The 25,094-nt window shown below is 50.9% G+C and overlaps 11 protein-coding genes across 11 annotated transcripts in view; 6 read left to right on the top strand and 5 right to left on the bottom strand.

Moving 5' to 3' along the window:
- Positions 1-1,616: 1,616 nt before the first annotated feature.
- Positions 1,617-1,922, top strand: BDZ99DRAFT_474398 (uncharacterized protein; the record flags this gene model as incomplete). Its single annotated transcript, XM_033721900.1, has 1 exon — positions 1,617-1,922. One exon carries the CDS (start codon positions 1,617-1,619, stop codon positions 1,920-1,922), a length of 306 nt encoding a protein of 101 aa, XP_033579149.1.
- A 49-nt stretch (positions 1,923-1,971) lies between these two features.
- Positions 1,972-3,608, bottom strand: BDZ99DRAFT_383189 (uncharacterized protein; the record flags this gene model as incomplete). The annotated part of the gene is made up of 2 exons (XM_033715315.1): positions 1,972-3,096; positions 3,162-3,608. 2 exons carry the CDS (start codon positions 3,606-3,608, stop codon positions 1,972-1,974), a joined length of 1,572 nt encoding a protein of 523 aa, XP_033579148.1.
- A 921-nt stretch (positions 3,609-4,529) lies between these two features.
- On the top strand, positions 4,530-5,064 carry BDZ99DRAFT_460949 (uncharacterized protein). Its single transcript, XM_033719506.1, has one exon. The coding sequence runs from the start codon at positions 4,627-4,629 to the stop codon at positions 4,840-4,842; it is 216 nt and encodes a 71-aa protein (XP_033579147.1). The 5' UTR covers positions 4,530-4,626; the 3' UTR covers positions 4,843-5,064.
- A 496-nt stretch (positions 5,065-5,560) lies between these two features.
- Positions 5,561-6,356, bottom strand: BDZ99DRAFT_262961 (uncharacterized protein). The gene has a single exon (XM_033713806.1). The coding sequence runs from the start codon at positions 6,158-6,160 to the stop codon at positions 5,603-5,605; it is 558 nt and encodes a 185-aa protein (XP_033579146.1). The 5' UTR covers positions 6,161-6,356; the 3' UTR covers positions 5,561-5,602.
- Positions 6,357-6,522: 166 nt separating this feature from the next.
- BDZ99DRAFT_262951 (uncharacterized protein) lies at positions 6,523-7,361 on the bottom strand. The gene is made up of 2 exons (XM_033713805.1): positions 7,328-7,361; positions 6,523-7,275 (listed from the first exon to the last, which is right to left on the bottom strand). The coding sequence occupies exon 2, from the start codon at positions 7,229-7,231 to the stop codon at positions 6,776-6,778; it is 456 nt and encodes a 151-aa protein (XP_033579145.1). The 5' UTR covers positions 7,232-7,275; positions 7,328-7,361; the 3' UTR covers positions 6,523-6,775.
- A 998-nt stretch (positions 7,362-8,359) lies between these two features.
- BDZ99DRAFT_383295 (uncharacterized protein) lies at positions 8,360-11,321 on the top strand (the record flags this gene model as incomplete). Its single annotated transcript, XM_033715323.1, has 3 exons — positions 8,360-8,822; positions 8,881-9,808; positions 9,884-11,321. 3 exons carry the CDS (start codon positions 8,360-8,362, stop codon positions 11,319-11,321), a joined length of 2,829 nt encoding a protein of 942 aa, XP_033579144.1.
- A 732-nt stretch (positions 11,322-12,053) lies between these two features.
- BDZ99DRAFT_460946 (uncharacterized protein) lies at positions 12,054-12,984 on the bottom strand. Its single transcript, XM_033719505.1, has 3 exons — positions 12,735-12,984; positions 12,279-12,683; positions 12,054-12,172 (listed from the first exon to the last, which is right to left on the bottom strand). Exons 2-3 carry the CDS (start codon positions 12,639-12,641, stop codon positions 12,137-12,139), a joined length of 399 nt encoding a protein of 132 aa, XP_033579143.1. The 5' UTR covers positions 12,642-12,683; positions 12,735-12,984; the 3' UTR covers positions 12,054-12,136.
- A 1,165-nt stretch (positions 12,985-14,149) lies between these two features.
- Positions 14,150-14,437, top strand: BDZ99DRAFT_439166 (uncharacterized protein; the record flags this gene model as incomplete). Its single annotated transcript, XM_033717647.1, has 1 exon — positions 14,150-14,437. A coding segment is annotated over exon 1 (243 nt), but the record flags the coding sequence as incomplete, so codon positions are not given.
- A 1,548-nt stretch (positions 14,438-15,985) lies between these two features.
- Positions 15,986-16,352, top strand: BDZ99DRAFT_347708 (uncharacterized protein; the record flags this gene model as incomplete). The annotated part of the gene is made up of 2 exons (XM_033714450.1): positions 15,986-16,156; positions 16,215-16,352. Coding segments are annotated over 2 exons (309 nt in total), but the record flags the coding sequence as incomplete, so codon positions are not given.
- Positions 16,353-17,580: 1,228 nt separating this feature from the next.
- Positions 17,581-20,571, bottom strand: BDZ99DRAFT_568913 (uncharacterized protein; the record flags this gene model as incomplete). Its single annotated transcript, XM_033727830.1, has 1 exon — positions 17,581-20,571. The coding sequence occupies one exon, from the start codon at positions 20,569-20,571 to the stop codon at positions 17,848-17,850; it is 2,724 nt and encodes a 907-aa protein (XP_033579140.1). The 3' UTR covers positions 17,581-17,847.
- Positions 20,572-22,114: 1,543 nt separating this feature from the next.
- BDZ99DRAFT_474392 (FabD/lysophospholipase-like protein) overlaps positions 22,115-25,094 on the top strand; it is a gene marked incomplete at both ends in the record, with an annotated part of 4,236 nt that continues 1,256 nt past the window's right edge. Inside the window, 6 exons of the mRNA XM_033721899.1 lie at positions 22,115-22,275; positions 22,332-22,568; positions 22,618-23,204; positions 23,272-23,627; positions 23,814-23,895; positions 23,959-25,083. Coding sequence (XP_033579139.1) covers positions 22,115-22,275; positions 22,332-22,568; positions 22,618-23,204; positions 23,272-23,627; positions 23,814-23,895; positions 23,959-25,083 — 2,548 coding nt within the window. The remainder of the gene's footprint in view (positions 22,276-22,331; positions 22,569-22,617; positions 23,205-23,271; positions 23,628-23,813; positions 23,896-23,958; positions 25,084-25,094) is intronic.

Here is a 25,094-nt window from a genome sequence, read left to right as displayed (position 1 = left end):
TTGAGCTGATTGTGTATAGTTTGAATTGTATCCTTATCTAGATCTCGGTGTACGGCTGGAGTCCCCTTATTGGCATTGAACGGCTCGTGATTGTGAACAGAAACCTCAACTTCAAAGAACCAATCACCTAGCTGTAGATCTCTCGTGAAAGCTCCTTTCATAAGGCAATTGGACTTCTTTGTACGGGTGTTCTTCTTCCTGTTGGCCGGCTTGTATATACCCGCACAATCGCAATAAACAAGCACCTTCCGCACCTGAGGTGGAGTGCGCTTGTCCATTTTATTATTGTATTTGACGATCGCGTATCCTTCCTTCTTTGCCCAATTGTTGACGGACTTCATGCCCTTATCTACGGATGCATGGCGGCCCCAGGGGGGCGGCCGGAGCGGCATAGCGGTGAGGGTGGTGATGTAGAGGACGTGGTGTTGATGCATTACGAGTGCGCAGTTGATGTAAATTCCTTATTGAGCACAAATAGTGAGTGAATATAATTGGTGGAACAATATTAATACGGGCCGGCGCTAGGCTAGATGTAGGGGGGGTGGCAGGAAGAGAAAAGGGGGGTGATGCGGAGAGAATAGGGGGTGGTAATTAAGCTCGTCCAAAAAAATAGGGGAGGGCTAATCGTACACCCCTTAACGAATAATCGTACACCCCCTTTCGAATGATTATACACCCCCTACTTTACCGCTTCTGATTGGCTCGGAGGTCCGGCAGGAGGCCTCCGAACATTCACCTTTACGTCTATCTGCACGTGCGTCTCTGCCGTATGTGAGCTCGTACGTGAGACTATACGTGAGGCTATACGAATCGACATGGCTATACAGCCTCTCCGTTTTACGGCGCATCCTTTCCGATTTGTATAGCCTCACGTACAGCCTTACGTACGAGCTGTATATACAGCTGCACAAATCGGCAGGATGCACTGTAAAATGGAGAGGCTGTATAGCTATGCTGATTTGTATAGCCTCGCGTACGAGCTCACGTACGGCCGTATACACAGTTGCACAAATCAGATAGGCTGCGCTGGAGGCTACGTGGCCGCATTTGGAGACAGCATTCGGAATTAGTGAGCAAGTGAAGCGAGCCAATCGGAAGCTCTGGCGCAACCCTCTAAGCCAATCAGAAGGCGGTGAAGTGACAGGGGAGTAGGGGGTGTACGATTAGTCGTTAGGGGGTGTACGATTATTCGTTACGGGGTGTACGATTAGCCCTCCCCTACTATAAAGGCCTTAGTTGTCCGTTATTACTAGTATTGTGGTGGGGTGAGCGGTGGCCGTCAGCTAATAGCAGGGTCACGGGGCTAGGCTCAGCTCCGGTTACATGGCGAACGGCGGCGCCTCCGCCCCCTTCTATGTAGATAATTGTAGAAAGGCACACAAGCATGCAGGTGATGAAGATCGTGATCGTCTTGTGTGTCATTTTACGAGGTGGGCTAAATACACCAGGCTGCAACTATTCGTACCTTTGTCTTTCTACACTAGTCACTTGCTGAAAAAGCTTTCTATACATACCACCTTCCTATTAGTGTCCCTCAGCAAAAAGGTACGAGCAGGCCAACGACTGTGTTGTTATGCAACTTGGTTAATCAATCCTATTCACAGGATTCTGGCACAATGGCTGATGCCGGGAGCAGAAACAGCGGTGCCCACTCTTCAGGGGAGTACAGCGGAGTCATTGAGGAGGCTAGTGTGGGCATAAGTAGCAATGTAATGAATACGTCAACCGTGCTATCGTCTGGCAGTAGGGCTCAGGCAAAAAGGAGGGCTAACAGAGAGGACAGGAGGAAGAGAGAGGAGAAGAGAAGAAAGAGAAGAAAAAGGAAGAAGAGAAGAAAGAGGAGGGAGAGCAGAAGAAAGAAGGTACAGGGTCAAACTGATAGGTGGAAAGAATGTCCTCGTCCGGATGACACAATGATGTGAGTCAGCTTCATCTCTTGGTCTATATATTTAGTCTGCCTCACTATCGAACTTATATGCACTGGCTTACCCCACTAGCGTCAGTCGCTCTTTCAATAAAAAGCTTTACAAGCTCTTGGTCGTACCCCTCCTTCTCGGCAAGCTTTTTTACAACAACACTTGCTGAGCCTTCACACCAAAACTGCGATATGATCTCTTCAGCTTTCGTAGACAGACTGCCCGAAAACCTCGGACAGAGCTGATGCTCAAGAAGAAGATGCATCGAGTTCACAGACTCTATGCAATACCAAAACCACACTCCTTTTGATTCCCACATGTCATGCATGATCTTTGCCAGTGAGGTATCGTGCTCCCTACTTACTTTTGCCCTCTGCTCTTCCTCCTCAAAAATGATCATAAACTCCTCTAGCACTCTGTTGAATTCGTGAAGATGTTCCCCACGTATCTGGTCCACTTTCTTTCCAGTAAGCCAGTAGGGCACTGCGAGCTGCTCTGCAGGGAGGGAGCATACCCACTCTAGGTCAATGAGACATGTGATATTCCATTCTTGGTCGACAATAATGTTGCTTGCGTGGAAATCAGTAAACTGAAGTATGAACGGCCCATTGCGCAGCTCCCGCCTTAGGTAATGATGTGAAAGCGTCCGGAGTAAAGTCTTTACTGCCATTTGACCACGGCAGTCTTCCTCGTCATACGCTGCGTTTGACTGGTTAAGGAAGCGATGATCATGGAATGTGAGCATATCCGACACAAATGCCTCAGTGCATGTATACGTATCACTCCTGTGCATTATCCTCGATGCCCCATCGTTTTCTAATATGATGGTCGAGCAGGAGAGTGGCCGGTTCGACAACGATATACTGCCGTCATCATGGTATCGGAATGAGCCTATTCTTAGTTGAGGGACACGAGCAAGAGAGAGCATCAGGCGAGCTATGCCTCGGAAAAGATTCTTCTTCTTAGTTGAATCTTCTCGACTCTCGGTCCACGAATCGGAGAGCATCTGCCCTCTGCTTGGTCCTATAAATTCAAGGATCATATATCCTGTATGTAGACTATAGATGGTCGGGTTGTGGGTATATTGCGAGAGGAGAGGGTATCGGAGGAAGGCATAGAGATGGCGCCGGACTATGTGCGCAAAACGGACATAAAACGGCCGGTGAATCGCGTGGGTGTACTAGTCGTTCCAAATCAGCTTGGCCTTAAGACGGTTTAAACATGAGCAGCATAAATTAGTCTTACATGGCGGCCGTCTGAAAATCCGAAGCCAACTAAGTGAGGAATAGAGATGTCAGGAGAATTGGCCTGCATCCACGCGTACGTTCCGACCTCGCAACTCAACTTTTCGTCGACCGTCCCAGAATACCTAGCCTCAGCGAGCTTGTGTGGCATCGGGCAGCGCATGATGACTGTGCTAGATCTGCCGCCAGACTTTATCTCGACCGGTATGCATATATTGAAGGTCCCTCGGATCCATGCATGCCGGTCTTGAACAATACAGATGTCGTTCCAGCCTAGACCAAGGTGGTGTGCGGTAAGATCCTCAATCGACCGTTTCTGATGCCAAAGATTATCGAATAATTTCTTGGTCTTATCGAAGTAGGCCAGCTGGTCGATAACATTGTCTTCAGAGTCCACCGCGTCCTCGTATGTGATGGGACCGCTGTCGAGTTCAATCATAGCAGGCATGTCTACACAATCGCTAATACCTTAGTTGAAGCAGTGGTCAATGGAGATGTCTCTGGAATTTAGTGGTTGATGGAGTGCAGCAAAGGTCGTGGAAAAGAGACGCGTCGGCGAAACTCAGCGCGCTACTCGGGGTTATGTCGGATTTTTTTCGCGTCCTGTATCCTCACTCTCACTGCTAGTTATGGCTTCTTATTCTGCTTTTTCTTCTTCTCTTCGCGCGCTTCCCTCGATCGAATCTAAAGCTTTCCCGACATAGCAATCGCATCGCTACTCTGCCCACCGATTCTCTACAACCTCTAAAGCGACTCCGCAACGCCTCGCCGTTTGATATGGACATCGACGTTACCCTGCGCAGCTAGCGGGTGCAGACGTTATCGGCACAGTTAGTAAAACTCTCGTTAATAAATACTCCTCGCTGCATCTGGGTCGCGCTTTCCAGTGCCTCCGTCATGGCCAGCTTTAGCTGTTCTGCCTAAAGTTGCTGGCGTCGTCAAGGACGGCATGCGCCGCTACCTATCCACCTTCAACGCCAGCATAAACCGTGGACTCCGAGAGCGCCTCACGATGCGCCGCTACTCAATGCGGCGGCACGTGAGCTCTGTTCCTGACACAATTCACGCGAATTTCGTATAAAATTGAGTTGTCAATCCACCAATAATTAACCCGTTAGATAGCTCAGTGTCAGTAAATGTATATCTGCTTCTTCGATTACAGTGCTAACCATTCTTCAGTTACCCACAGTCGCCTTCCGATATTAGGCTTCTCCCTCCGCATCAAGATAAGTATTCAGACGATAGTACGGTGGGCAACATTGATAAGGGAATCCTAACGTGCGTACTTATTAATCTTTGCCTAGCGATATACTGACCTTATGCTGGACAGGCTTCCCATCGGCATTGTACTTATGGTTATCGACCTACTTGTTGATCCACACCGAGCTTTAGTCCTACCTCGAGGAGACAAGAAGCAAGACTTCACAAACAAAGACTTCTCTGGCCTTCTTCCTAGCTGCACGACTATGTTTGAATTTACTAGTACGCGGCTTTACTCAGGTTCAGGTTCATTTCCTCGCTCCTGCAAGATCGACATTGAAAGCCCCGAAAATATTGGCTGGCTAAAAGGGCGAGGAGCAGCCCTCTCAAAGATACCCTCTATGCACATTAAACTTGCCATGCAGCTCCCCCCAAAACCCAACGGTCCCCTTCCGGCGCGACTCCGACTTCGTCAGTCGTGACAGCCTCACGAAAATACGGCGGATCTGCGTGAGACCTGCAGCGCGCGCAGCGCTTGTTGGCCTTGGCGGCGTTGGGTGAGCACTGCATATCGCAGCCGTAGAACTAACAGTAACTGCCTACATAGAAAATCCCAGATTGCTATTGTATGCTTACCAGGCACAGTGTCCGTGATTTGTGACTTCTTCCTCTTGGGGGCCGCGGAGAACTGTGTTCGAGCGTTTTACTGAATATGAGATATGGAAGGCAAATAGAAGAGCGTTCGTCTATGGATAGATGTTATATATATTGACCAAGGAACCAACAAGGCTTGGAGGAGAGAATCCAGCAGATCCAGATAATGGAAGCGGGCAGAAGACGCCGCTTCTCGCAATGGTACATGCAAGCAGTTATCCTAAGTAATCGCCGGCTTGAGCATGCTCAACTATCAATGCTAGTTTCTTCTGGAAGGTCATCCGTACTTCCCGAGAGGCTTTCAATAAATAGCGAAGTCCTGAAGCCCGAACTTCGTAAAGTCTCCGTCGAAGTCATCGCCGAATTTGGGGAAGTTATGGCCCCAGCTGTGATCCGCCATATGCGCTACGTTGATCATCGTATAGCCGTCGCCGCCTTCGCGCTTGCGCATGACGAAGGGAAAGTTGACGCCAAAAAGACCTGCAACGAAATCTCCAACCGTTAGCTCCCCTATCGTCAGGCCTATTTTTCCGGTATCTGTGAGGAACAGGGTTCGACCTGGATAACTATGGGGGCCTTCAAACCAATTCATGATGCTTTCTGCGAGGTCTTCGAGAGGAACACTCGTGTCCTCTTGGTACTGTTTAAGTTGTCCACAAACTCCTCTATACAAGCGTCGGCGCCATCTTTGTTTGGGCCAAATAGAGCTTTCAGAATCTTCGTCATGGTCACGCTGTCATGGTTCGAGTCCAAGAGATCGTATAAACACATCAGAAACTCTAGGCCGTCTCCTGCGTCGTCTATTTGTGGAAAGCTCAGGTAGCGACTCGTTATTATCGTTCCCAGGCTTGTTCCTACGGTGTACAGCACCCTGAAGTCATCCGAGAAGCGCACAACCGCTGCTGAGTTAGGCAAATAATCGAGTTTGGGGCCCGAGCTTGGGCACAGATCCCTTGGTTCATTTGTATGCTTCAGCTCTGATGTGTTGGAACTCGACTGGACGGTTGTTGCGGAGAATCGATGGTAGTCTGTATATGTGAAGTCGGGCACCCAGCTTGGAAGACCGAGATTTAAGCGCTCCTCTCCAGTACTAAGTGGCATGCTGGGGTAGCCATACACAAAAGCTTCCTTGACTATTAGGGCCATAGCTTGCGAGAAGACGTCGCTCACTGGCTTTTCGTAGTCCGGTATGAGCGTCCTCTCAGGCTTCGAAAAGTAGCAAATACCAAGGAGGCGGTATATCTTGTCCCTGGGGTCGGTAGCGTGACGGTAACGGGTGAAGTAGAGATAGTGAGTCAAGTTGACCTTCTCGAATGTGCCGGGATTACCATGGCTGTCCAGTGTGTCGATAAGCCACAAAATCTTGACAAGTCTTCGTTGTATAGAGTCGACACTGTCTAGAATGGCTTTCTCTCCGTCAATGGGTTCTGCTTTAGGCTTCAACACATCCGCTGGGTCTTCTTTGGCAATGAACTCGATCCAATGCAAAGGCAATGAGTTGATGTCATCCCTAGCAGATGCGAAGATCTCGAAAGGCGTCTCAGCGACCTTATCTTGTACCACGAAACCGATGAAATAGGATAATGGTTGCCACTAATACCCAATCATGAGGATGAGGTCCTTGATGCGAGGAGCGTTTCTTGTAATGTCCATACACGATAGAACCAGGGCCGTTCCATTAGAAGTGCCAAGTAGTGCAAAAAATACGGCACTTTTTTCGTCCTCACTCTACCACGTTTAAGACAATGCATCACATACTCACTACCATCCGTAGCTTGTCCGAGCCAAACAATCACCCTGGCAGCTTTCGAGTATATAGAACCCATTATCTGGACCTGCTGACTCCTCTCTTCCATATCGTTCTGATTGATGCACAGGGCGTCTATTCATAAGGTCCGAGTCTTCGTTCGGGATCGTCCGAGTCTTCGTTCGGGATCGCAGATGTCTCAACCCATCCTCGAGGTTCTGTGTAATTTGAAGGGGGTAATCGTTGACAGTTGCAGGAGTCTTTGATATGTCGTGACCCCAGCAATATGAGAGCGCATAGTATTTAGGGGGTTCTTCAATCGAATGGGTTTCAAGCTCGATTTTAATGTCATCGTCAAAACTGCCCGGCAAGATTTGCAGAAGGCGGATAGCATCTTTACCAGAACCTTGATCGTCAAGCGCTTGATAAGGACTTGTCGCGGGACTTTCGGTGGTCGAAGGAGCAGCCATACTAGACAGTACTGACTCTCGACGCTGAACTAAGTCTCAAATATCTGCCCGAATTGGTATTGGCGTGGCTGAAGTGTTCTGCAAGGGAAATCGCACTCAAGTGCTTCTGAAGGTAAGTGTTCTGCAAGGGAAATCGCACTCAAGTGCTTCTGAAGGTAGATACCCTAGAAAGTTTTTCTGGAGCTCGATGCAGTCAACTTAACAGCGCTTCGTCCTCCTGATATCTATCAAGAGGCTACAACCAGTTCATGTATTTGGGCAGGTGCGAAAGCACGGATGAAAACATGTTTCGAGCAATGACGACTGCAGATGGCAGATGCAGAAGATGAATGACTGGATCTCGAGATGAACAGATGCCATGATAGCTGAAGTGGATATATTGGAGAGAAGTTGACCCGCGTTGAAGTTGTGACTCTTGGGAGGCTGAGCTCGACTGCGCCACCACAAAGCAAACGTACCTAGGTAGGTAAGGCCTAGAACTCCCGGTCGCAGCGCGTAGCATTGCCCTCCCCAATCCGCTCCTCCATCGACATGGCTGCGAGCTCGGCGATCGCGAACTACTCTGAACCTGTTGTAAGCTTCCATGGTCATGCTTGTCGTCGTCGCATGTTGTCCCCCTAGCAAAGGCCGCAGCTAATAATGGCTCCAGGCAATTTATCCAGAAACACCTCAACCATATCTTGCTTATTCTAGAGCGGATACTACCGACTCCCCTAGGAGGCAAAAACTGCAATATATCGCAGTACAGGGACGTTGCTGTTCTACGGCCAAGTCCATGAGGCCAAGTGCTCGAAGAGACTCGCACGCCAACCCCACCAAGAAATATAGTTTCATGGGCTTACAACTCAGCGCAGGAGCTGCAAATCATCCCGAGGCTAATCTACAGCGGCAAACCATACGTAAGGGCCAATAGCAAATAATGGAAGCAGATGGAACATTTTTGGTGGTATCTTCCAATCATCGCGTCACAAAGTGCATGCGGTGTCCTCCCCGCACTTCATGTTGTACCACGCACAGCAACATCATGGGAGCTCTTATCAATGACAGGATACCTAATCCATCGCGCCCCTGATGTTCGGCGTTCATTACTCTTGGGGGTACCCTTTCAGATAGGGGAAACGAATCGCAATGGCCCGCGTCAGCGTCATTCCTGCACTTCCAGTATCACCAACCTCTAGCGACGCCTTGGAATGGAGCTTCCCTTCCTACCTGGAGTCTGAGATAACCACCCTGGCCGCCTGGTGTCAAGTCCAGCAGCAGCAGCAGAGGGTGCCCCTTTCTTCTTCCGCCGAGGACAGTGATGATGATCTGGATGAGTCGACTGACGACGAAAAATGTACCAATCTGCTCATTCCACCATCCCTAGATGGCGACACGGGAATTAAAAAGGACTTTCTCGACCGACTCGCCGAGCTACTTTGCTATAGGAAAGACCCTTCATTGATCACGAGCACGGCGTTGATCTATAGTGAGAGGGAGGCGACTATTGTGGCTGCTCGAAACTCGACCTCGGGCGGGAAAACTTGGTCGGACAAGGATGTCAAGATGCTCGAGTACTTGGCCGGAGTGCTCGAGAGAATTTCGGCTGATGGTCGGTGTCTCTATCGAAAACCTGCTTCCCGTGTTGATACAACTGACTTCTTGCATAGACATTTTCGAGTCTCACCCGCTTCCAGCGCTGCAGAGCACCTTGGTGGATTATTACGCTCAAAGAATTCGGCACCACGCAAAAATTGTCATGTCTGTCGAAAAGGGGACCACAGGATTGAAGTTCTTCAAAGACGGCGCGTGTAATGGCGTTGTGTCTGGCCATCTAGGTGTACACGACTTTGCCAGGGATGTTGAGGCCATATCCTATAGTACGGACTTTTACACGGAACTGAAGGCCAACCTGACACCCAACAAGCTTCGTCGCGTCGTGGAGGAATTGGCGCATATTCGAAGGCCAATGCAAGGTGCAGAAGCTTTTTTGCATGTCGCTCAGCAATGCCCTGGCTTTCGCAATGTTAAAATCGTCTTGCTCAATAGTCTCCCGGCAAGGAAAGTCAAGACATGGGCGTTACCCAAGGAAGACTTTTCGCTCACACCGCAGCTAGAACCGAAATTCCAGAAAGAAGTTGAGAAGCACAAGAATCTCCATGCCGAGATGGTGCTGATGGCCTACCTTCTTGGCCGCAAGGGTCTCTACTCGGAAGTCTTCCCGTATCTTGGGGTCAGCAAAAAGACGTGCCTTCTTTGCGGGCACTTGCTTCGGGAAATAGGCTTTTTCGAAACTCGAGGGAACCACGGGAAGTGCTATTCGCAATGGGCATTCCCCCATACTCTACGGACGAACCCTGAGGTAGCCGAGAGACTACAGACGGCTGTTCAGCGTCTAAGAGACATTCTTTGGGATGAAGGAATAAAGCGCGACGTGTCTCACCACGATGCAGAGAAGGAATCGGTGATGGCGGCCCCGGTTCCGCCCAGCTATGCGAGGAAGACGACGCTTTTTAATAGCATGGTTGAGGACCCTAGACTTCTTACGAGAGAGACTGAGTGGTTGGCTATGTTTCGAAAGCGCGACAGAGAAGCCAAGTAAGTGGTCGAGATTTGCTTGATAGTTCGCCCTTGGTTACCCTCGATGCTAATATGGGCTAGCATGACTCCTAGCAACGACAGAAGCTTTGTTAAGCCCTCTCATCCACGAGATGGCGCCAGTGCACCAAATGTTAATACTGGAGGCCTCAAAGGAAAGAAAGCCGATGCTGCTAGTCCAGCAGTCTGCGCTTTCTGCAAAGCCACCTGCAAACTCGCCCATATTTGTAAAAAGTGTGGGGTTACCGCCCACTGTACTCTCGATTGCTACCGTTCCGACTGGCATCGACACAAATTCTCCTGCAGCTTGGGAAGACCAATCGACGCCACGGATTACTTGGTGCTCGCTTGTCACGCAAACGAGTTTCCCCTTGAAGACGATGCAGCGAACAAGTACGGCTTTATGTACTTTGCTTCCGGGCATGACCGGTGGAGGCTCTTCAAGCTTTACCGCCGGCTTGTAGTCAACTGGAGCATTGACGAGGACGAGCTGCGCAGTGCGGTTGAGCAGGACAGGCTTAAAGAGATGCTTACGTTTCGATGCTTGCAAACTAGGGACCCTGGCATGCTGAGAGACATGCAGTGGCTGAAGAGCGAGGAGGGATTTGGAACCAAAGGCAAGGGGCCGGGCCTTGCTGCTACCTTCGAGGCGGCTCAGAGGGAGCTGTTAAGTCCTGACGAACAAAAGGTGCCGATCGTCAAACTTCAGCCTCTAGAAAAGCGAAACGCGCTTGTCTTCTACGCCCAGATCCGCAATGGATTCAAGCCCGATGTGGATGAGGACAACTGGATCTCATTGGGCTTTTGTACAGCTGCGGGCCCCGAATCAGAACAGCAAATCGCTTCCGCATATGGATCACTTGTCGAGCGATGCTCGTTTGATGAATTCTGGAATGCCATGGTGGAGTCCAAAATGGTGGAATTGTTTAGGAAATATGGGCTTGCGGACCGAATCCTGCGCATGCGCAATTTCAAGGACTTCATGGCCATTGTAAAGAAATGGCATCAGAGCGTGTGGGAGCTCAAGCGATTCACACGCATGAACGTGGCTGATCCGTTCCGAGCCGTTGTGGTGGACTACGGATTCATGAACTGCGAGGATGCACGCCAACGGATGCAGCTTCGAGACATATACCAAGAATACTTTAAACGGGGAGAGGATGAGATGAGACTCCATGAGGCATGCGTTGCCGGAAAAGTGGGGAGCTTCCTCGAGTCGGTCTTGGGAAGCCTTGCGGTGCACTCGGACCTTCTTCGGAATCCTTATCCCTTGGAAAACCGCCCTATAATGGGCATGGTGCCGAGTTCTGTTATAGTGTGCCCAGAGTCTGCTTTGGGCCAGGTAAATGCTTTTGAGAGGGGTGATGGGGAGGAGGTAATGGTAATTCCGGATGCTGAGGACGAGGCGATGATCAGATGGCTTCACGATCGTGCTGCGTTTCTAGGGACAGGACTGAGGAAGCGGTATTATTCCGGATCAGACGGCAAAGTTATCACGCAGTTGGCGTTGTAGCAAGGAAGTCTGTTCAATCACTATCTGAGCAAGGAGACAGCTAGATATATGGGAGGGAGAGGATATCCTGCAACTACTGAGAGGGTTATTGATCCGGATGAAATCCCCTTGGGTGTATCTGTTAGTTCGTTCGCTCATTCACACAATCTTAGTTGAGCATTTTTCTATGCCCACGCGAACTAATAAAAGACTTTTCGTGTTGTGTTCCTTGACTCAGGTTCCAGACTTCCACATCGACAGGTTGAGATACGGTAGGATTGCCAGTGGGTCAGGCTCTTTTTTGTACTTGTAGGCCCCTCCGGTATTCGCGACTGGGGTCAGAGCACTGGACTTCGAATACTCCTCCCACAGGCTTTGGAGGTTGGTTGCGATGTTGTCTAAGTCGGTGGTGCTGTATTCGCTGTTTGCATTCCTCAAGCCAGCCAATTCTTGCTCGATGGCGGCCAGCTGCTGAGAGCCCTCGGCGGGAAAGGAATTCCAATATTTCAAAAGGTCTTGCCTCTTGGTTCCTGGCTTAAGTGAGATGATGTCGTGATAAGCATAGTACTGCATTGCCAGACGGCTGAGTTTTGGCTTCAGTGGCTTCAGCTGGGACCTTTCGGTCTCTGGCAGAGACTCGAGTTTGTCGATACACCTGCTCAGGAAGGATGGAGACGTGTCGATGAGAGTACGCTGATACCACGGCACGTTCTTGGTTCATTTCTGCATACGGTCGATGGCCCTGCTGGTCTTGTGCTCAATGTAGATGGTAGGCATGCCTATGAGGGCTGCCATGTCCATGGCTCCCGTTTTCTGGCCCATCTGCACTATTCTCCCTAGGTATCGCTCCACAGGGTACGCAGGAATGTGACCTGCATCGATCGGTCAGCGGCCCTGAGCGGCTTCTGCGTGTAGTATTCGCCCAAGTGGCAGTCGCCTGGGGCATAGTTTCTACGTTCAGAACCTGGAATTTCGTACTTTGAGCCGTGACCGATGGTGATCACGTAAAAGCCCAACTTTTTTGGCAGCCGCAACAAGCTGTGCTTGGCCCTGGAGGGAGCTGTCACCTTGAGGGTTGTATCCCTCGTCTTTATTTCCTCCAGAGTAGCGGGCCCACAGAAGAAGAACTTTGTCGGCATCCTTTGGAAGCTCGGCAGCCTTCGGAAGCTTGCCCTCCACACACTCAAAAGTGTCAAGATCAAGGACGAGATCAGGCGAGGCAAGCGATTTGTAGAGGTCCTTGTAAAAGGTTTTTAGGAGATCCTTAGCGTTCTTCTCTTTTGAGAGCCACACAGCCCTGAACTGGTCTGAAATGACCTGGGTGGCGCCTGGCACTCGCATACGCACATACGGCTTGCCGGTGCTGGATGCCAGATATGTTTCCTAGGCTAGAAGTTAGGGTGGACTCTCAGAGAAGGCAGGATGAAGGCATACGAAAAACGACTTGGGAGTGTGCTTATCTTGGACTTTGACTGGCGCTCCCGGATTTGAAGTCCGGCTGACATTTTCGAGGCCTCTGGGAAGTTGAAAGCGCTGGGCTGACGAAATAATGTCAGTCCACTTTGTCAGCTTTTGATTGGTGAGCTTGCACTCGGGTTGCAGCACTACAACCTAGGGTCAGCAACTCATATGCAGTAACGTATCAGGATAGCATGCTGATACAGGAGGAAGTAACAGGTAGTGCAACAGCAGTGCTGCAGCACGGTATCAGTACTGTATCAGGAAACAGGATGAATCAAGTAACGCGTCAGGAAGAGATACCACGTTATGCCCCCGGGGCTGGCCCCCCTCCTTCCCCTAGTATGTAAACAACGAGCTAGACACCCATAGAAATCAGAGTTCACATCAATTTCAACCTGAGTCTTGCCGCCAATGATTTTCTCGATTGTGGCTGCTGGGTCCTTTGTTAGGGCGCCTGCAACATGGTATGGTGTCGCCTGTTTCGCCTGTGTTGTGGATGATCAGCTGGTCTACGACCGTGTTGACGGACCCTGCCTTTCCCGCCATGCTGCAGCTTGGGCAAGTGTCTGGGTCGAGTCTGTCGTTGTGTATTGAAGGTACGGTGGCGATGGCAACAAGTCAAGAAGGTCATCTGGTTCCACGCTTCGTCTACTGCAGTTCCGGTTTGCTTTATACCTGGCGACAGGACACATCGTGATTCCCAAGTCGTACGTTCCGATTGTGTGCAGGTGGCTTGTGATACAACACCCAATGTGTGCGTCACCCTGGATGATGGTGGCTAGCTGCCGCCCTTCGGTGTGGTCTGCCCAGCTTGCAACCAATGGTGTGGAGATACATTCGTCCCATTGACGGCCCGAAGCGCTGCAGGCGAGGGGCTGTGGTGGGCTGACCACTCCGCCATCGAGTGTTCTAGAAAGTCGATCTTGGCGAATTGGGGCTGAGCAGCTTGCACTTTAAGCTGCGGCGACTCAAAGGCTAAAGCGTTTCCACTTTGACAGGACTCAGGTTGCAGCACTACAACCTAGGATCAACAACTCATATGCTAGAAGGCTACTCCGAACATCAGCTGTAGAGAACACAGCTGAGATCTCAGCTGTGGAGAGCCCAGCTGAAAACTCAGCTGTGCAGTGTTCAGCTGAACTTACTGGCGCGCCACCCAGGGGTGGCCCCCCTTCCTTCCCCTAGTATATATACAACTAGCTAGACGTCTATAGAAATCAGAGTTCACATCAATTTAACCTGAGTACAGGCGAGCCATATCGACCATTACTGTGGCAGTGTTAGTCGGCTTCTTTGAACTAGTACTCTGCTGATTGCCGCACGCTTCACACATAAGCACCCTCACGAGCACCGGCCGTGCGTCCATTCTTGTTTCAAGTTTCTGTCTTGTCCCACTCTCTGGCCCACCGTTTAAAGCGACGTCTCTCTGAGCCATGCCTGCCATTCTACCAATGAAAGTCATCAAAGTTGGGGCGAGCGCCCAAAGTAGAATTGCACAGGCGTGCGACCGGTGCAGAAGCAAGAAGATCCGGTGCGATGGTATCCGGCCTTGCTGTACACAATGCGTCAATGCGGGCTTTGAGTGTAAGACAAGCGATAAACTCTCGCGAAGAGCATTTCCAAGGGGGTATACTGAGTCGTTGGAGGAGCGGGTTCGATCGCTTGAACACGAGATAAGGGAACTTAAAGATCTATTAGATGAGAAAGACACTACAATCGACACACTCTGCAAAAGGACGACCAGCGAAGCAACAAACTGTTCCGAAGGCTGCCAAAAGTCCAAAGGGAAACCATTGAATCATGTTAGAACGGAAAATCCCCCGGTACATGGCGGCTTGCAAGTCACAACCCTGGAGTTCACCAGCAAAGGATCTTTACATCATGCAGGGGGCCATAATATGAGCAGAAACGATGTTTCAAAATGGACACATGGCAACTTAGTTTTGGCCAAAGATGCGACTACTGCTCCATCCATCCGACTTATTGTCGCATACACCCCAGACGACACTACAGATGAAGACTACAAGACACTTCCGCGCCGACAACTTTACGAGGATGTTCGCGACAAACTGGGACCAGTTTTGACGGGACTTAATGTCTCAGAGCACGTGCTAGGTACATTTGACCGCGTTGTATTCGACAAATTTGCCATGAAATCACCTAAGACACGGCCCGAAAGCAGATTTTTGTCGAGAGAGGAGTACGACTGGTGGACGCCAGATATGTTGAAGAAGAGGAACAAGAACGCCGCGACGAGGAGTCAAGAGGAAGAGGGGTCAGTCAACAATCAGGAAGAAGCGGCAGCGGCAGCGGCAGCGGCAGCGGCAGCGGCAGCGGCAGCGGCAGCGGCAGCGGCAGCGGCAGCGTTGACTGCAGCTAATAGCGCCATCACGCTACCACCCACGGCTCAGGCCCGGAATAGCCAGCGCAAGGAGCGGCCTGATGTCGGGCACCACCCTAGACAAGGCAAATCCGGACCTGCTTCCGCAATTGCAGCACCTAGTACAGCATCGGTACAGCGACCCTGCAATCCCTTCTCAGGATCCAGTCGGTTCGCAGCCCTGGCTAGAGATGAGGATGAGGAAGTTGATGGAGAAGAGGACGAGGAAGTGGAGGAGGCGGACAAAACAGAGGATGACGGAGTTGTTGCAGATATGAGCTGTGATTTCATCTATCACATCGGTTTTGGCTTCTTTTCTCTGGCATACCGCCATTTCCCAGAATCAAAGACTTCCATTGGTGTTCTTTTGATCCAAAACCATAAAGAGATGGCTGCGAAACTTACCAAAGACCTCCTGGGCTATCGAGACCTTATCGGCCTGCCAAGTCTTCTTCCTTTTGTGGCTCAGCGGGCTATTGACGTAGTGCTCGCGTCCTGGTTAAAGTTCCAAAAGGAGGCCATCATCGAAGCGCAAGCGGAAACGGGCTACCACCAGATGCTGTCCCTTACGAGAACTAAAACCCTCGTGAACTACACCGAACTATCCGCAAAAGTGACTGGGACGGCTATCAATATCGCCACGACCGAGCTCTGCTGGCAAATCCTGGCCGAATACGTAGATTTCCTGATTCACGGGTCAAATCGTGAAACTGATATTATTGCAAGCCAGGAAACTTCGGCACCAAATCAGAATGCGACAGCATTTCTGCAGGGTGAAATGTGCCGTTCGGCGAGAAATATCCAAATGACGCTGCTTGAAGTTAAATCTTGGCAACAGAAAGCCACAATAATGGTCCAAGGAATCTTCAATCTCATCGCTCAACAGGACCAGAATACCAGTATTGGAATAGCTAGGGACTCGAGGATGATTGCAGCAGAGAGCAAGCGGGACAGTACATCTATGAAAACGATTGCAGTTGTGACGATGACTTTTCTACCAGGGACGTTTATTGCGGTCAGCTCATCCCCTTTCATTTTCACACAATGCCTGTGCTTTCACTAACAGTGTCAAGGCTATTTTTTCCATGCCTATGTTCCAATGGGATGCCACCAGCCCCACAGATGTTGTCAACAAAAGGTTCTGGGTCTACTGGTCTATCACGATTCCTCTCACTCTTCTCACATTTTTGGCATGGTTCTTCCGGATCAGATATACGCATGATGAGAAAAACGACTCACGGTGGGCAATGAAGAGTGCAGCACCAACTCCGCAGTCTACGTATTCGGCAAAGTCCTGATCTACACGGAGATTGCAGCGCTCACCCTCCCGCTTGAGGACTGTTTTGATGGTGGTGAAGTCAACCAACGAGCGAGGTTGAGGATCATTTCAGATTCTGTATTTACCGGAAAGGGTTCTTGCAGACGGGCGAATCACTCTGGATGTAGCGCTACTGCTAGGTTGCTTTAGATCGACAGGGTTACAAAGGCTTGAGGCTTCGATTGCGAAGCACGCAGGGTCATTCGGAGTATCTTAACAGCATTAGGATATTTGATCACTTCGTTTATGAGTTTATGGGACAGCAATCATATTGGCAGTGACGCTGAATCTATGAGGTCGCGATATACGACGACAGAGTAAAGAATAGAAGCAACTGGATGGTAAGCAACGAGGCTGCTAGGCCATATTTTACAGTCTTTACATACTCACCCTCAATCCATCCATGTTTACCTCATGCTCTGTCATTCACGTAGCACTTCATTCAACAGTACTAAGTGATTGCTAGAACGAAACGAGCCTTAGGGGCAGCCGAATACTATAAATTTATGAAAATAAAACCTTGGTGCGTTTCTTTCCAATAGGTTTCAAAATAATCCTATACGCTACTAAGGCTAGAATATGCTAGGGAACCGCAGGTCAACTTTAGCGGCGCGTAAAAGAGCGGAAGCTTGTTCCGCAAACGACTGTATTATCTCTAAGGTCTAAGAACAGCGTGAATATGAGTAATTTGTATTACGCAAGGGCGAAGCTTCTAGAATCGTCTAGATTGGAGGGCAAGATGGTTAGTAATAGAACTAACGTTAACTATAGGACATGCAGAGTCAGCCCGGGATCCATGACAGGTCTGATTGGAAGTACCGACCAGGGTGGCAACCTTGCCTGAATTTGCGCGCCATAGCAGACACCAGGCTGATAATAGCTTACTGCATTATTATAAGACTCTTAGGTTTGGGCAATACTCTCTCTACGTGTTATAAGTGTTCAGAGCTCATAAGTGGTCCTACAGCGAAGGAACACTGGTATGCTCGATAAGAATGATCTCTGTAACTGAAGTATGATGGCAATAATGTGATCGTAATTTTTTAGGTAGGATGGGTGCTTGATGTTTACGAATAGCTGTAGTATAAGTGTATACAGAACTATATTAAAGTATGTGAAGAGATTGAGTTGCTAAAAGTCAAAGTACTACTCCTGTGTCCGGGCTCGGGGTGTGTCCCGCTTCGCAGTGGGGGACGTTACCCATTGTTTTTCTCGCCACGGGGGGCTTCTCGCCACCCAGGGACGGATGTTGCTTATCTTCTCTTCAGCGACCAGCACCATACCAGCTTGCCAGACCTAGACCAGCTAGGCCAAAAAAAGCACCAAACTACGTACCATAACTACTTACCTTAACTTACCTCAGCGACCAGCGCCTGTTAGCTTAGCTTCTACAACTCCTCCTCATCCTCCTCATCAGAGACCTGAACAGGCGCAGACGTACTCACTGCCACATCCACCTCGCCACCGGACTCGCCACCCCTATCTTCGCCGTCAGACCAATCCACCTCATCCTCGACATAATCCTCCATCTGGCGAGTGGAAATAGCACCTTCAGTCAGCGTCGCCGCCGTCTCCTGCTCAGCAGCAGCCTTAGCCTCAGCCTCAGCAGCAATCTCAGCACGCACCTCGTGCAGCGCCCTGCCCCACGCGTCAAGCCCAGCCCTGAAAACTTGGGTCCCCGTGGCGCCAGCCTCCCGCGCGATCTGTTGGGTGCGTCTAAACACGCGGTTTCTGACCTCCAGGGAGAGTTCAGAGCCGGTATCGACGGTAGCTGCGACAGTAGTAGTAGTGGTGGTAGTAGTAGTTTGCTGAACGGTATCAACGACGACGGGGGTGTGAGTCTCCGTTTCGCCAACACCACTCTCAATCTGAGCGCTCTCGGTGTCCTGCACAGTTAAAACGCTAGAAACATGCGTCTCCGCAGTCTCAGCACCCTCAGTCTCGGGCATCCACCCATCATACTCCTCCCCCGGCACCTCCCCCTTCTGATACATCCCTCCAAAGAACTCCCAGTGTCGCTCCACCTGCGCGCGCGTGCGGTTCTTCTGCTTCAGCTCCGGGTGCTCGACGCGGCGGCGCTTGTTGAGCGCGTCCGCTAGCTTGCTGGGGTGCTCGTAGGCGTAGGTGTTCTCGTCGTTGAGGTCGCTGAGGATGCAGCGCTCGGCGTGGTGGAAGGAGATGCTGTAGTCGAGCTCGATGTGGGGAGTAGGAGTTTGGGGGCGGGGAGGGGAGGGGTGGGTGCGGCGCGGAGGGGAGGCAGAGGGGGGGAAATCGGATTCGGAGACGCCGGCGAGGTCGAGAAATCGGGCGTTTAGGACGGAAGAAGTGGGAGAGGGCGCGCTGCTGGCCGGGATGGGTTCATCGCTGCCTTGTTGGGAAGCCTCCTCTGTATGGGTTGTATCTTCTTGGGGTTTATCTTCGTCGTCAGCGTCTTTCATGACGAGGTCGCCCGTGATATCGAACTCCGCATCGCGGTACTGCTGCTTGAACTTATCGTGTTCTTCTTTCAGATCTTGATATTTAACGTTCCTGTATTTCTTTTTCTCGGCAGCGGACAGGCCAGACTTCCGTTCATCGTTCAACGCTCGCATGATCTCCTGCCAATTGAGAAGCCGCGCCCTTTGCGTGATCTTGCCAGACTCGGCTTTGCTTTTCGCCGCCTTTTGGCGAAGCTGGGCCTGGATATGTTTCTTGATTAGAAGGCGGACTTCTGGGAAGAACGCGGACTCTGGAGCCGGAGCTTCTTTTTCCTCAGGCTTGGGAGGAGCTGGTGTACTCTCCTTTTTGGCTCTCTTGACCTTTGGCTTGTCGTCGCCCTTTTCCTCTTGGTCGCTGCAGTACATCTCGATCTTGCGCTTCTTACCCTTTCCGTTGTCATTCGGCCGCTTCTTAATCTTGGGCGCCTCACCTTGATTGTACGAGTCCTGGTTCTCGAGATACTCTGCCCGAATAGACTCAAGCGTACGAGGGCATCGTCTGAAATTATCCGGCTCCCCAAAATGGGTCTCCCGCGGATCATTTGGATCAGCTCTCCCGACATACCCATCACCCGTAAAGTTATTAACAAAGTGATAATTCCACCGCTCAGCGGCTTCCTTCATGGATATTTCAGGGTACATCTCGAACAGGAGCGCCAAGATCTTACGCTCGTACTCCGTCCAAGGCGGATCGCGGCAGATGCGCTCGATGTTCGTCTTTCGACGATCGTTGATGTCCTTGATGGTCTTATTATCGTTATAGTCAAGGGGAGCACCCCAGGTCCAGTACATAGGCTGGCGTTTTGGCTTCTTGGTCTTTGGATCGACTCGCATGTCAATGAGTTTCAGAGGCAATTTATCGGACTGATCGATGCCGTTCTTCTCAAAGCGGGATCGGCGGTCTTCCCAAAGCGCGGGATTCGTTTGGCCGTTAGTGTTAATAGCAGGAGGTGAGTTCGTATGGGGTTTAGGAGACTCGCCTTCCGGGGGCATGGGGTATGTGCCCCAGCCACAGCCTTCGGTGTAAGCAGGGACTGGCAGCAGGGCAGCAGCGGCTTGGGCTGCTTTGTAGTCACTGAATAGCTTTGCGGATTTTGATTTCGGGGCATTTGCAGGGGTTGAGGTTGTTGGCTCATCTGCCTCGGATCCGGATGGTGTTTCGTCATGAATTTGGTTGACAGGTGCCGATGCGGAGCCCACGGGTACGCTGAACTTTGCCTTCTTGTGTTTTGGCTTAGCAGGAGTTGGTTCTTCAGTGACAGGGGCAGGAGGGGTGCCGAAGGCTACCTGATGTGACTCTGGCTTCTCAAGTGTTTGCTTTCCATCCGATGGTTGACTGTTGAGTACATTAACTAGCTGACTGCCTGGATTCAACTCAGACGTACGGCGATTGATGGGATTCCGCCCAGATGGATGAGAAGCGGCGTCTTCATTGATAGGAGCCCACCCAGAGGCATGAGTAGTGGGTGCAGGGTTGATCGATGCAGCTACCAAAGGAGGGGACGGAGAAGACTGCGGAGCAGGAGATGGCGTTTCCTCTTGCGGTGCACTGGTCTCCGAAGCCTCTTGACCCGTCACAAGAGATAGCCCTGGAATGGAGAAAGCGGCAGGCGGAGTCTGATTTTCGGCAGCCATCTTGATATAAAGGTTGCTTACCGTGGGCTGTATGGAGTGGCTATATGCTTTTATGCTGTATATATCGACTTGATTACGGTGATCGATTCCAGCTTTCTATAGTGTCCTAGGGATGGAGAATGATCAAGATCGGAGCGTGGGAATATGTACTTATGTCGCCGTGCGCTGTCAAAGGAAAGTCTGAATATCGCTGGAGATTGCGGGTCATCAATGAAGAGAGTTTTGAGAGTTTTACAATGCTGTTGTGGACGAATTTGGATATTTGAGCTTCGCGGTTTCGAGAACATTGAAACAAAGACAGCGGCGACGAAGGACAATAGATGGCTAAGGATTGAACAGACAATAGAACAAAGGGAACAAAGGAGGAGAGACCTTCAATGATTGCTGGCCGCGTATTGATGATTGGAGGTCATGGCTACCTTTGTAGCTTATCGGAGGGGCCAAGGGGCGGAAGACGGGCGATCGTACTGTCGCTTGCACAATCGACTTCCTCCCCCTCACCCCCCAATAACACCAAAAAGCGTCAGAAGATCATGGTTCTGGGCTCTTTGGAAAGCGCTTATTATGCTCTATCATTTCAAGTAGAAAATCATAAAAAGAACGCTTTCGCTATGCTAGGTAAGGAGGTGTAAAAATGACATCTCGAGGTGATGAAGAAAGGTGGCCCCTAAGTCAATAAGGACGTAACCTGCTGGATCATGTTCCACAATCTACACACGCTATTCTCAGAAATACCCACACCCGCAAACGGTCGTAAGACAGCCCTAGATGCTGTTTGGTGTTCAAAAGTCTCCTGTAGTATTGTCCGTAAGTCAACTATAGTATTCCGTATCTACCTAGGAGGTTTCGGATAGTACATCCCTGCGCACCTAACATGGCGGAAAAGCTCTAAACTCTTACTGAGGTTAAACGGGCTCGGTATACAGCCCTGTTTACGTCCGGTGGTCACTCTCTAATATCAAGCCTCAAACCTACCGTATAAGGGAGCAACCGCGGGTGCCTTAGGGGGGAATAGCAACCTTCTAGCCAATCAATCCTCAAGCCGGTTAAGTACTAGCCTAGAAACGAGGTATCCAAGGATCGACCCAGTTTAGCGCTAGACCACCGGACGTGAAGAGAGGCTGTAGTGGAAGACGATCGCAAGTTACAGCTTATGATAGACAGCAACACCATCTTTATATCCACGCATGTGGATCTCCATCTGCAAGTAAACAGGCAAGGGTTCCATCCGCTCATGAAGGGGCTGTTTCTGCACCAATAGAATATGGTGGCCCCCAATCCAAGCGACGCGCCCGACACCCAGCGGCACAGCAGCGCAACCCTGCAGCCAGTGACGAGCAACGAACAAGCAGCTCGCTCTCTGCTCGATGGCTAGTTCCAGGCGCCAGCTCATCTACAAGCCTTGCGACGCAACGGCGCTCCAGCCGTGCGGCTGAGTTGACGCGTGCGAGTGTCTGAACTCAAGCATCTCGTCTTCTCGCTGGCGCCGCACTCCAGCACGAGAAATGTCCACTACACCTACACCAGCAGTGTACCTCTAGCCATGTCCGACCAGGAGCTCCGCCTGCTCGCGCTCGATGGCGGCGGGGTCCGCGGTCTGTCGGCGCTGCTAATCCTCGAGCAGCTCATGGAGACGATCAACCCAGACGCGCCGCCGAAGCCGTGCGACTACTTCGACATGATCGGCGGGACGAGCACCGGCGGGTACGTTTATTGCTGAAGACGCTGGCGGAGGACATGCGTTGCTGACCGCCGACCAGGCTCATCGCGATTATGCTCGGCCGGCTGAGGATGAGCGTCGGCGAGAGCATCGACGCCTACCTAGCGCTGTCGGATCGGATATTCCAGAAGAAGCGACATCGTGTGACGGTGAAGGGCAATATCCAGGGGAGATTCGACTCGGAGGAACTAGCACGAGCTGTAAAAGAGGTTATCCGAAATCAGGGACTGGAGGAGGATGCGCTTCTCAAAGACGCGCCGGATGCAGCTTGCAAAGTGTAAGTCGGCGTTGGAGCTTCCCCAAAGTGCAAGCTAATATTACCGTAGATTCGTTTGCGCGACAAGTGGCGAGACTAGTGAGACGGCTTGCCTCACAAGCTACAGATCCCCGCGTGGGAACAACGATCTCTTGAATAGCGTGAAGACGTGGGAGGCCTGTCGGGCCACTTCGGCCGCATCGTCCTTCTTCGACCGGATCGCCGTTGGGCGGTTTGGCGAGGAGTTCCTGGACGGGGGCACGGGAGCCAACAACCCGGTGTGGGAGCTATGGAATCAGGCCCAGCTGATATGGGGACCGCAGCCGCTCGAAGACAGGATCAAATGCGTCGTGTCAATCGGAACCGGTGTCCCTTCGCTCAAGCCATTCCGGGATGACGTCCTCCATATTGGCGAGACACTCGTTGCCATCGCCACTGAAACAGAGCAGACGGCCAAGAATTTCCAGCGAGACAAGGCACACCTCGACAACACTGGTCGGTACTACCGGTTCAATGTGGCTCGCGGGTTGCAAGATATTGGGCTTGAAGAGTCGAAGAAGACGAAGGAGATTGCTGCAGCTACACGACTCTATATTGAGTCTCCGGAGGTATTCAAGCAGATGCAGGCGTGTGTAGACAATGTGACAAGAAGAGAATGTTAGTGTCAGCCTGTCAATCATTATGCATATCGCGTATTATTTGTGTAGCTAAAATATCTATATAGATTCTGGGAAATATCGAACTGTTTTTAGCCTCCAAGGTGTTCCGAGAGCGACCAACTTTGTGGACCGACCGGCCGAGATATTAGAGCTTGAACGAGACCTCTTGCCTAAACAGCAGAGCTGCCGACAGAGCATACATGTACTCCATGGCCTTGGCGGAATAGGCAAGACGCAGCTAGCAGTTGAGTTCGCACGGCGGCACCACCGCAAGTTCAGCTCCGTGTTTTGGCTAGATGGGAGAAGCAAGGACACCCTGAAACGAAGCATTGCGAGCTGCGCAAGCAAGATTCCTCGAGGTCAGATTCCGGAGACGAGTAGGGTATATTCTACGGCCAGTAGCAACAATGTTGATGCAGTTGTAAGAGATGTAATGGATTGGCTTGCGCAGCCGGACAACACCGCCTGGCTGCTCATCTTCGATAATGTCGACCGGGAATACGATCCACGAGGCTGAGACCCTGATGCATACGATGTCGGGCATTACCTTTCAAACACCGAACACGGGTCCGTCCTGATCACGACTCGACTAGCTAGGCTAGGGCAGTTTGGAGACCCGCAGCAGCTAGGCAAGGTTGACGAAGGTCAAGCCCAGGCTATCCTCAAGAATTGGTATAAAAGGAAGTATGGTAAGGTTCCGCGCACAGCGAACAGACCGATGTAAGTATTCAAGGCTAATGATACGATTACAGACACGGCAGAGAGTGAGCGCTTGCTTAAGCTGCTGGATGGGCTGCCACTGGCAAGTGCGCAAGCTGGTGCATATCTTCAGGAGAGCAGAGTTGGAATCACGACCTACCTCACCTTCTACGAGCAGCAGTGGAGTGAGCTCATGAAGTCACGAAATGAGGCCGACACGCTGCTTCAAGATTACCCAGGTCGCAGTGTAGGGACGACATGGACTATCTCTTACAACGCTATTCGCAACAAACACAAAGCTACAGCCAATCTACTCCTCCTATGGTCATTCCTTGATAACAAGAATCTATGGTATGGTCTGTTTAAAAAAGTATACCGGACTTCTTCAGTAAATGTAAGAAGAAACTTGTCGAAATGGATTGGAAATATTGGAAGCAATGAGCTTGAGTTTAGCAGGGCAATGCAGCTACTGCGTAACTACTCGTTGATTGAAGATATCGAAGAGCTGGCAAGCTATGCTACTCATCCAGTTGTCCATCGATGGGCGTACTATTACCAGGGCAAGTGTTTTGAATCGGCTCTAGGTCAACTAGCAGTAGTTATAGTTGGATGGGCTGTACCGGAGAAGTCAGCTCGGGACTACTCGGCCTTGCAACGTCGACTTCTCCCTCATGTCCAGGCCTGCTCTCGGTGGGTATTCATTACTCAAATAGAGCAAAGTTCTAGAAGTCCCGGCGGGTATGAAATGGACTTTAATGAAGGTGATGATAACGATGAGGATGGGGGTGAGGATAACGGTAAGGAACAAGAAGTGATACTGGATGCTATAAACTTCCTTGGCCTTCTCTACGCGGACCAAGGCGAGCTGGTCAAGGCGAAGGAGATGTACAAGCGGGCGCTGCAAGGCTGCGAGGAGGCACTTGGTCCTAAGCATAAGTCAACGCTCAACACAGTTCACAACCTGGGCCTTCTCTATAGGATCCAAGGCAAGATGGCCGAGGCGGAGCAGATGTACAAGCGGGCGCTGCAAGGCTGCGAGGAGGCACTTGGTCCTAAGCATACGTCAACGCTCGTAACAGTTAACAACCTGGGCCTTCTCTACGCGGACCAAGGCAAGCACTCGGGTTGTAACAGCTACAACCTAGGATCAACAACTCATACGGTTCACGGTCACCTACGTACAGACTTG

This window comes from Mytilinidion resinicola (genome assembly GCF_010093595.1).
Source record: "Mytilinidion resinicola strain CBS 304.34 unplaced genomic scaffold BDZ99scaffold_6, whole genome shotgun sequence".
In the NCBI taxonomy this organism is placed as follows: domain Eukaryota; kingdom Fungi; phylum Ascomycota; class Dothideomycetes; order Mytilinidiales; family Mytilinidiaceae; genus Mytilinidion; species Mytilinidion resinicola.
Note: the sequence above shows the minus strand (reverse complement) of the source record. Positions and strands in the feature narration are given on the sequence as shown.

Excerpts from the sequence above, each read along its gene's own strand:
- BDZ99DRAFT_460946 (XM_033719505.1), bottom strand. The coding sequence starts at position 12,641 with ATGCGAGTGCCAGGCGCCACCCAGGTCATTTCAGACCAGTTCAGGGCT. Across the intron at positions 12,173-12,278 it reads ACCATCGGTCACGGCTCAAA|GTCACATTCCTGCGTACCCT; the intron begins GTACGAAATTCC and ends CGATCGATGCAG.
- BDZ99DRAFT_262951 (XM_033713805.1), bottom strand. The coding sequence starts at position 7,231 with ATGGCTGCTCCTTCGACCACCGAAAGTCCCGCGACAAGTCCTTATCAA.
- BDZ99DRAFT_262961 (XM_033713806.1), bottom strand. The coding sequence starts at position 6,160 with ATGGCCCTAATAGTCAAGGAAGCTTTTGTGTATGGCTACCCCAGCATG.
- BDZ99DRAFT_460949 (XM_033719506.1), top strand. The coding sequence starts at position 4,627 with ATGTTTGAATTTACTAGTACGCGGCTTTACTCAGGTTCAGGTTCATTT.